The sequence below is a fragment of the Henckelia pumila genome, chromosome 1 (genome assembly GCF_033568475.1).
Source record: "Henckelia pumila isolate YLH828 chromosome 1, ASM3356847v2, whole genome shotgun sequence".
Classification (NCBI taxonomy): domain Eukaryota; kingdom Viridiplantae; phylum Streptophyta; class Magnoliopsida; order Lamiales; family Gesneriaceae; genus Henckelia; species Henckelia pumila.
This window is the reverse complement of record NC_133120.1, coordinates 113,330,311-113,340,715: the sequence shown is the minus strand read 5'-3', so window position 1 is coordinate 113,340,715 and position 10,405 is coordinate 113,330,311. Positions and strand designations below refer to the sequence as shown.

At 33.9% G+C, this 10,405-nt stretch overlaps 3 protein-coding genes across 3 annotated transcripts; all 3 read right to left on the bottom strand.

Moving 5' to 3' along the window:
* Nucleotides 1-498, bottom strand: LOC140872948 (uncharacterized). Its single transcript, XM_073275876.1, has one exon. It carries the CDS (start codon nucleotides 496-498, stop codon nucleotides 1-3), a length of 498 nt encoding a protein of 165 aa, XP_073131977.1.
* Nucleotides 499-952: 454 nt separating this feature from the next.
* Nucleotides 953-2,051, bottom strand: LOC140872942 (uncharacterized). The gene is made up of 4 exons (XM_073275869.1): nucleotides 2,037-2,051; nucleotides 1,867-1,944; nucleotides 1,494-1,575; nucleotides 953-1,263 (listed from the first exon to the last, which is right to left on the bottom strand). The coding sequence occupies exons 1-4, from the start codon at nucleotides 2,049-2,051 to the stop codon at nucleotides 953-955; spliced, it is 486 nt and encodes a 161-aa protein (XP_073131970.1).
* A 5,308-nt stretch (nucleotides 2,052-7,359) lies between these two features.
* On the bottom strand, nucleotides 7,360-9,114 carry LOC140875481 (uncharacterized). Its single transcript, XM_073279167.1, has 2 exons — nucleotides 8,467-9,114; nucleotides 7,360-8,206 (listed from the first exon to the last, which is right to left on the bottom strand). The coding sequence occupies exons 1-2, from the start codon at nucleotides 9,034-9,036 to the stop codon at nucleotides 7,544-7,546; spliced, it is 1,233 nt and encodes a 410-aa protein (XP_073135268.1). The 5' UTR covers nucleotides 9,037-9,114; the 3' UTR covers nucleotides 7,360-7,543.
* Between the last annotated feature and the right edge of the window lie 1,291 nt (nucleotides 9,115-10,405).

Here is a 10,405-nt window from a genome sequence, read left to right as displayed (position 1 = left end):
TCATAATCCAAGAGAATGATCTATGTTTCGCAGCAACATAACAGGAGTTCCAACCTTCAAATTTAGTTCGTGATTTGGAAATCCAGGGCATCTAATTCCATTTAAGAATTCGGGAGTATGAACGTCATTCAATAAATCAACATTTCTGTCTGAATGACATGCCGAATCAGAACTTAAATACATCCTTCCCTCCGAATTGTTCATTGATATCATGTATTCATTTATGGACTGAACAACATCCAGAGTTGGTGCTAATATAGCTCTCTGCTGGAAGTATGTTGTATCACAAACTGTACTACCAAACAACGGATATGTATTCTCAACTATTGTTGCAATAGGATCATCGATGTCTTTAAGCAACATTTCATTTGGAATATCAATCTCCGCATAGCCGTCATTTGGTTCTTCAATTTTTTCGTCTCCTATATTCGAAATCCAATCAGAAAATCTCTTAATTTCATCACCATCTTCATCAGAAGCCAAATTCTGAAGTCGCATATTCTTAGTCAATCTCAATACTGTGCAATGTCTCCACAGATATGACGAATTAATAGTGGCATGAACAACCCTTCGGAATAACTGGCAAAATCTATCGAAAATCACCACCAAATACAATCAGTTTGCCTCCAAAAGGGAGTTGAAAGCTCGAAGGATTTGAAAATCTCAATATGTCACGCATGCTTCTGTCCAGTGATTCGAAACAAAACTTGTGCATCATTGGAGCCTCATCCCATATAATAAGTTTCGATTTCACAATGAGTTCCGCCAGAGGAATCTCTTGTTTGATATTGCATGTGGATTCTTCGTTAGGATTAAACGGAATTGCAAAGCGAGAATGAGATGTTCTTCCACCAGGAAGAAGAAGAGATGTGATACCACTGGAAGCCACATTTAGGACAATTTCTCCCTTTGATCTCAAGGCTGCTGATAGGGTCTTCCAAATTAACGTTTTTCATGTACCACCATAACCGTAAACAAAGAACATTTCACCCTTGTTTGAATCAATTGCATCCATCACCGTGTCATATACGTGACGTTGCTCACGGTTTAAATTTTTAAGAAGATTGTCATATTCTTCTGATAAAGCTCTTCTATCAAAACGCAACTCATCTTGTATTAACCTGTTTCGTGAAGCCTCAAAATATTGATCACCGGGAAATGACATTGATTGAAAATCACGGAGACTCCTTCCGCAACTTCTCAAAAGCTTCTCGATTTCAACCAATGAATAATTCTTGATTTCCTCATCATTTAATTGCAATTCTGAGAAAAAACAATGAAATTAACAATTTTTTAACATATTCTAAAATAAATGTCATATTGCAAAAAATAGTTTTTACCTTGATGTTTCAGCAAGTTTAGTTGTCTGTACAAAATATCATCTCATAAGTATGTCCAGCAGGACTCTCAAACTACTTCGGGTCGACTAATGCAATCCGAAGACAATAATGTAGCAAAAAGGACTCTCATTGATTGAGCTGAAGCCCATTGACTTGCCTCGACGATACCATCAATATACTCTTTGTCATCATTTAACAATCCTAATCCATAGCAAGCATCGAGAAATGACTGATACTAAACACCATTTACAAAAGAAATATCATCGTAGCATTTTGCACCACGGATGACGTTCAACAGACATCTTAGATAATACAAATACCCAGCTCCAGGCGGAACAAAAAAAATATGTCCAATTGAAAATCTTCGTTTCCTTGGAACCCATTCACATGATTCTTGCTTCCAAACAAATTTCATTAGAAATTGATCATATGTTAATTTTCTTGCCTCGGGATATTTTTTATTGGCTTCAAACCAAGCTAAAAACATGCTTTGATTAAAAGTAGAACGATCAAGAACATTTTCAACCTGGTCCAAATCCGAAAACACGACATTTTGTTCGTTCGGAAGATGAAAGCTCAATCTTTCGACTGGTGGATCTCTGTACTGAATGTCAAATCCAAAAATTCTCGAAACAGCCTCACATGGAGAAATATATCTGCAATCATAATTCTTATTAACTTCGTCAACATGCTTACCCGAGTTTTCTTCATTATCACTTTGATAAAATGATGCAGTCACACGAGTGAGTGATCAAGAAGAAACTCTATCAAGAAGAAATGGATCTTCTTCGAGTAATCGATGCAAAGTTGTTGCATCATTTGTTGATGCAGCTACGTAGAGAACATTTTCTGCCATAACTAATTCTCTGATTTCGGTCTTGTTTTTCCATGCGTAATCAAACAAGAATTCGTGGGTATTTATGATCGGGATGGAAGACTCGGTATTAGTTTCTAATTGGTTGGTTCATTTTACCCCGCATTCGATCCCGTTCTTGGCATATAATTAATGTTTGCAGAAGTCAATATTAATTATATATATATATATTGTCTGATAATTGGGCAAGTGAATTTAAAATTATCTCTGAATACTTCGTCTAAGATGCTAACGCACATTTATGAATTTAACAAGTGACGTGTTTCGTTTATTTATTTTAAGGTCCGTTTAATATGATTGATTGTCTCGTATGCATCAAATTGCAACTGTTTTTTCTAACGATATCAATGCATGATTAATATGTAGAATTTGTCGCATGAAATAATTCGGTACATTACAATTAATTGTTAATGTATGTGAAACAGGCAAACTGAGCCTTATTTTTTTAAAAAATCATCATCATCATCATCATCCGACTGAATCCTGGTTATAATATAAAATTTACATAAGTACTAATATTTATATGTTTTTAATAAATTATAACATTATTACATTGGTTTTTTTTTATTTTGCTAAAAAAATAACCAATGTAATAAATTTCTTTTTTTGAATCTATGAAATTAATGGCAAAAACTCCTATGAGACGGTCTCAAGGGTTATTTTTATGAGACGGGTCTTTTGTATGAGTTATCCATTAAAAAGTATTACAATTTATGCCAAAAGTATTACTTATTATTATAAATATGGATAGGGTTGACCCGTCTCACGAACGAGACCGTCACATAGGAGTGTTACTCGAAATTAATTACTTTGAAAAAATATTATGGATTCAAAGAGTTGCGCGTGGAAGCCGCAACTTTGGGAGGGCAATTTGAAAGATTCTTGGTAAATATGACGAGTTGGATTTCAAAGTAAATATGAAAACATTACATGCCTAATTAGGGCGAAATTCCCAAAATTATTTATCAACCTATTTATACTTTTAATAAACTTATTTTCATTTAGCAGATATTTCTATTTGAATTTTTAATTAAATAAAAGCACATTAAGATCTATGGAATCTCAGTTGTCACCTAAAACCGTACACTAAATCGAATATTATTTCTAACAATCTATTGATTGATATTATGAAGATAAAATTCAATCTCTAGCCTTTCGGTTCGAAATCAAACAACAAATTTGCAAATAATTGATCCAATTATTCACATGCAAGGATAAACAAAAATATCAATCAATAAATGCAAGAAACAAATAAGTTTCATTGAATCAAAATCACATATAAAAAATAGTCTCGTCTCGGCCCTATCGTGACATTAGTCAATAAAGAAAACTACTCCTTTAATTCAAAACAAAGATATAAGTCAATGTTAAAATCCATGAAAATAATATTTAAGAAGAGGAAGAATGAAAAATCTAAGCGTGAATGGAGTGAATTTCGTTCAAGTCTTATTCCTCTTTGCCATAGCTAGCCGCCAAGTAATTGTGAAATGTCAAAAGTATGTTTTCTCGTCCATAGGCTCTTTTTCTATTTATCTTCCCTCAAAAAGCCCTTTAAATTGTGCATAGATATGATCCTATCTTTTTTGAAAGAATAAATTTTAATTCAAGAATGAATAAAACCAACAAAATTTGAGTTTTCATATTTCACACAGGTGCAGGGTGAGGCACGCTCGGAAGCACACACACGTGGGTCCGAGCGTGGGTAAGAAAATGCACTTTCTTTGCTTTTCTTTGCGACCCACGCTTGAGGGCATGCACACATGGGTTTGAGCGTAGTTGAGATAGAGATATTTCTTGGAATTTTTCTTTACCACGTTTGGGGGAATGCGAGCATGGGTGCTCAATATCTTTCAATTGAAATTTCTTCAATCTAACTCCCATGTAAGTTCACATATATTCTCATGGCCTTTTTGCTGAACTTTGACAATTCTTCTTCTGAATTTTTCGGCACTTTTCACGGGCTTTGCTCACGTGGCATCATATTGTTGACTTTTTTGTCGTTTTCATCATTTTTTTGAGCTTTATTAATCATCACCACATGACAAACAAGAATTTTCATTAATAGCCACAAAAACAAGATGCATAAATATCGAATAAGTTAATTTGAAGTGGTTTTCAAGTTTCTTACGTGGTCTCTGTACAAGTTAATTAGTGCAACCAAGAAACGTTGTAATATGGCATAAAATTTGGTCACATATTTACAAAGGTACCTCAAAACATACATAAGCACAATTGATTAAACAGATTATTGGCTTCCAATTTGATCATATTTCACGCTCACTTTCTGCCGATCAGAGGCGGATCCACCATAGGACCCGGGGGGCCACGCCCCCCCACAAAAATTAATTTTTTTAGTACTATATAATTAATATTTTTTAAAAAATTAAATATATAAAAACGGCCCCCTAAGTATAAACGATAGCTCATGTAGGTTAGCGGTAAAAGGTTCTTCCATAACCTTTACCTAGCTACCAATTAGGTTCTATTCTCATCTGAATTTTATTTTCTCTTTTCCCTCTTTATCTCTCTTTTGTTTTACTTTTTCCCTCCTCTCTCACATCCTTATTTTTTTTTTCTTATTTCCTTCTTCTTTAATGTCACCAAATATCTATATTATTATTTTTTTAACTAATGATAAATTATTTATTTACTAAAAAATTTAAAATTTATTCTCTAAAATTATATAAAATAAAATGACATTATAATAAAAAAATAAAATAAAATAAAATAAAATATTAATCGAAAACACAATTAAGATATAGACTTGTAAGATAATTAATAATATTTTTTCTACTTTCTTTCATTAATATATTCATATTTAATTAGACTTTTAATTAAATATATAGATTACTTTCAATAATTTTTTTACACCATACAAGTATTCATTAAATAAGATAAACTTGGAACGTTATTTATCATTTGACATTTCCAAAAAAAAAAATTGTTAATATCTGTGAAAAAAAAGCAAGTATATATATATATGAGACCAATTGAGTATAAAATAAAATGATATATATATATATAAAAGTTTTCAGTTGCCCAACCATTCCTGCTCACCTCGTCCCCGACCACTAAAACACGGTACCGGGTTTTAGTTGCATTTTTTTTAATTTTTTGCATCACTAAACACGGTACCGAATTTTATTGGTCGGGGACGAGTTGAACATCATTAGTTGGACAGCTGAATATATATATATATATAGTTTCGATCACATGGGCAACCACCGTGAGTAACTACGTGAACAACAGCTGACGTGGCACCTTGTATATCCAATGAGTGATTGCCACGTCAGCTGTTGCTCACGTAGTTTCCCATATATATATATATATATATATATATATATATATATATATATATATAGTTCTTTTATGGTGCCCAACATTATATTCCCACTTCATGCCCACCATGTACAATAGATGAGTTGAGTTGACTTGTACATGGTGGACATGAAGTGGGCACATAGTGTTGGGCATCATAAAAGAACTTTATATATATATATATATATATATATATATATATATATATATATATAGTTCTTTTATGGTGCCCAACATTATATTCCCACTTCATGCCCACCATGTACAATAGATGAGTTGACCGATACAATAGATGAGTTGACTTATACATGGTGGGCATGAAGTGGGCATATAGTGTTGGGCACCATAAAAGAACTCTATATATATATATATATATATATATATATATATTTGAAGATAGACATATATAAATTTTTAAAGTAATAGAGAATGAGATATAAAATCTTGTTTTAGAATGATCATGGTTGTGGTTGATGGGTTATGGCACAATTTGACTTTCTCTCGGGCCCAAGCCCAATGACTCAATCCATTTGGGTCTCATATTATTTAATTATTTATTTGGACACTTTGTCAAGGCACATAAATTCTTAAAAATCCATAAGAGGCTCAAGCACATGAAACTTTTCGACTATCTATAAATAACTCAATTCATCTCATTATTAAGGTACGCACTCTATAGTCACATGCTCTAGTTCTCTAAAACTTTTATTGGGCAAATACTGACTTGAGCGTCGGAGTGTTTTCGCCGGGCAACCCCCGGCGCCACTCACTTTGCTTTGTGATGCAGGTGACAACCCACGAAGTTCGGTCTTTGGAACAGCTCGAGTATTAATCCGACTATCCAGATCTCCACAAGTTACCCAAATTCTCTCCAATCGGGTAATATCAATTTTTTGCTACATCAGTGGTTATTCTTTCAATTTCTACAGCTAATATAGAAAAAAAACATTCTCAGTATTAACAAAACTAGGCTTAAGAGCAAATTAAATGGAGGATGATTTTTCTCTTGGATGCATTGATGATATGTGATGAAAGAGAAATTGCTAAAAATATTTTTATTGATATTATCATCGAAAACTTTAAAAATTTTAATGAACGTCGAATTCCTTTAATGTATAAATTATTTGGTTCGAAACATATCGTTATGATTAATTAGCTGAATATAACTGATACTGTAATTTCTCTTTTTTATTTTAATCTCGTGTCTAGCTTGTAGCCGGCCCCATGATCGAAATCCTGAATCCGCCCCTGCTGCCGATCGAGTCTGAATCTTGGCAATGGCCTTATAACTATCACCCTTCTCTTCAACAGTTTATCCGTGAGTTGAACCGTCAGCCACACCGTAACCATCAAACACTTATAATCTATCCCGTATGAAGTTTTGACCATTTTTTGGGACTGGAAGTTGTTGATTCGACTTGAGACAAGCTCAATTAAGTTTGAGTTCGTACCTTAATTTGATCTTTGCTTATGAGTTTGGACATCAACGTTTTCTTAAAAAAATCAAAAAAAATCAAAAAGCATTTATTTGAAAGAACTTCTTAAACTTTGGATTTAGACCCTTATCCCCCCAAAAAAAATGCTCAAAAGCCAAAAAGGCAGTTTTCTAAAAGTTAAACATATATATGGCCTCTATTTATTACTTTTTAAAAACAAAATAAGTTGAGAATATCTTAGATTGCCTTTTGTTTTAGGCACGTTCTTCCGAAATGTCGAAATCTTGATCTTTCATTATTGGGTGTTAATTGATTAGTTCAAGGTTCAGAAGTGGAAAAAACAATTATGTAACTAGCAGATGTTAATTCTAAAGAAATGGAGCTAGCAAAACCAAACCTGACACTTATATATTGCACACTTCATTTGTTTGATTATTCAAAACAAACGTTGTAAGATATTGACAGAAACTTTAGGCCAGATCACAAACACATGCAAGCGCACACACGTACAGTCCAAATTATTAAAATCAAATGACTCCCATGCATGTTCAATGAATGAACCATCTTAATTTAATTTAAACAGATTCTCCTAGTCTTCCATTTTGATGATCATGTTTCAATGATCTTATTTCATCCCAGTACTTTCTGAATCTTTCCAGTGACCTTATGAATATCCCTTTCTTCCACCATTTATGGATGAGCCGAAGCGTGTTCCCGAGTAGAAGAATCCCCATCACACCACACCACACAGAAATGGCAGTCTCAATTACAACATGGCTCACCGAGTGTTTATGCTTTTTTGGGGTTATCGCAAGAATCGCTACTCCATAAGTCACAGCCACTGAAGTCACCGTCAGCCACATGGTAACCATCAGAAACCACATAAGTAACCTGCGCTTAAACGGCAGTCCACTGATGAGAAACAATATTATGCTGAGAGAAGAGACGAATGCAACGGTGTTGACTCGTGTGAAGTTCTTGAAGTATTTCGGGTGTCTATAGGACATGACAGATTCTCCTGCATAGTGAGGATTCGGCAAGCTGGAGTTGCCTTGCGAATCTTGGATCATGAAATCATCCTGCCATAGCCCGCCTGGAGGGCTTACCCCGGCTTGGAAAGCCATCGTCGCTATGAGGACAGCCACCACCATTATCGAATCTCTTTTCTCGGCCAGACACTCTGAATTCTTTGCATTAATCATGTTTCCGTTGCCGCTTTCCACCAGGTATTTGATAATCTGCACAATGTGGTTAAGATTATGTAAATTGAGTACACCATGTGTGCATGATTTTTTGTTAGTATTAGTAGATCGAATTCATATCTAAATTCGATGCTTGCGAGACTACATCTAAAGGAACATAAATGAGTTTACTTATATAGACCTTTTTCCAACTATTGCAAAAGTACTAACAACAAAAAAACCTGGTTTGTAGCTATTGCGTTAGTCCGGACATGCAGGAAAAGGAAAAAAAAAAAAAAAAAGGAAAAGAAACTTACCTTAACTTGCTTATCCCTCTTAGCCATATGCATTATGGTGTCCCCGTTATTATCCTTGGCATTCACAATCTCCTCATTCAAGACAGGCACCAAAATCTCCAGGCACTCTAATCTGTCGTATTTAACGCATAAATGCAACACAGTTTGGCCTCCATCTACCTTCTCTCGAGCAGCAAGTGGACACACCCGAACCAGCTCCGCCACCACAAGATCATGGCCTTCCATGGCTGCAAGATGAAGAGGATTCCTTCCTACGACATCACGTGACAGACACACGCTGATCGGTGCAGCCGATAACAATATTTTCGCTATATCTAGGTACCCTTTAGCTGATGCTATATGAAGAGGGGACGATTGTTGGGAATCCAGCTCTTCGGCGAGTTGACGATTTCTGTTGATGATCTCTTGAACAAATGTCAAGTTCCCCTTCATGGTTGCCACATGTAAGGGGGTCTTGTTGTTACATGTATATGAAACTCTATCAAGAAGAAATTGATCTTCTTCGAGTAATCGGTGCAAAGTTGCTGCATCATTTGTTGATGCAGCTTCATAGAGCTTATATTCTGCCATTTTTTAAAAAAAAATTATTGCGCTCGATTTTCTTGTGTGATTGCTCACACAAGAATTCGTGGGTATTTATTAGTGTTCTTTCGTTGACTTGGATATTTACATAGGGAAGACTAACTTTGCGTAGTTTATGAGTGATCAAATAATTCTTATTATTTATTGTTATTATTTCTATTTTCTATCTATCTATTATCTATTATTTTCTATTACGTGGTTATTCAAATAATTCTTAGTATAATTTACTAGTATTTTTTTATATGTTCTATTTATATTATTATTCTATTTATATTTTATTACTATTATATTGTAATGTGGTTCATCAAATAATTCTTAATATCTTCCGATTACATTTATTCATTATTATATTTAATCTCTCTACAGCAAAACGGAAAAAGATTAATAATAAAGTAAAAAAAGGACAATAAAAAAAGGTCCTATTAGAAAATAAACATATACAATATATGATTACTCTACCAAGAAATCGAAAGCCACAAAATAAATATATATAAAATCGAGTGAATACAATCAATACTTTGAAATGTCAAATTTATATGATATGAATTCACATATATTGAATCAATATTATTCTACGAGGAAAATATTATTCAATGTGTATGTAATAGTTTTTAACACGATTACTAAAATTCTTTTTATGTAGTTAATGAAGCTAACAAACAAAAAATTAAGCCAAATAACCTAATATTAATTATTAAATTTATAAATTTAGAATAATTGATTGATTTATGAATTAGAAACTATAAAAATATGATACTAAAGTTTTGTTGATTTTAAAAATAGAATTTGCACACACACATATGTATACTTAAAAATCTATCATTATCTATATTTATTATATCTAAATGTATGAGTTTTAATTTGTGAGTGTATATGTACTTGTGTTTCTTGAGAAATTTTTTGTATTCATGGGGTTGGTTGTTCTTGAGAAATGCATTCTGAATGCGAGCCTCGAACCCCTATTTATACACTTGGGTTCGGACCTTTCGATCTTGTGTTCACCGTACACGTGTATTGTGATTGGACAACTCGGGCTGCCGAAAAAGTTCGGACGTTCCGATCTGGGGGTTCGGAGCTTCCAAACTGTCCACCGTCAAATCACCAATAAGAGCCCATGACTTTTTTTGCCCAAGAGAGTTAATTCGAATGTTCCGATCTCAAGTTCGGACCTTTCGAACGTCTCGGTGCTTCCGAACTCGACCCTTGCTCTCCGAACTCGTTTGGACCTTCCGAACTCTTTTGGCTAGGGGTTCAGTCCTTCCGATTCATTTATGATTCAAAATCCAGACATAGTACCGGACGTCCTGAATCCGATTTCTACTTATTTTTCTCAAATAAGGACTCCTTAACCATGTTT

Excerpts from the sequence above, each read along its gene's own strand:
- LOC140872948 (XM_073275876.1), bottom strand. The coding sequence starts at position 498 with ATGCGACTTCAGAATTTGGCTTCTGATGAAGATGGTGATGAAATTAAG.
- LOC140872942 (XM_073275869.1), bottom strand. Across the intron at positions 1,576-1,866 it reads TGTTTTCGGATTTGGACCAG|TATCAGTCATTTCTCGATGC; the intron begins GTTGAAAATGTT and ends AATGGTGTTTAG. Across the intron at positions 1,264-1,493 it reads TGATGGTATCGTCGAGGCAA|AATTGCAATTAAATGATGAG; the intron begins GTCAATGGGCTT and ends GTTTTTTCTCAG.
- LOC140875481 (XM_073279167.1), bottom strand. The coding sequence starts at position 9,036 with ATGGCAGAATATAAGCTCTATGAAGCTGCATCAACAAATGATGCAGCA. Across the intron at positions 8,207-8,466 it reads AGAGGGATAAGCAAGTTAAG|ATTATCAAATACCTGGTGGA; the intron begins GTAAGTTTCTTT and ends CACATTGTGCAG.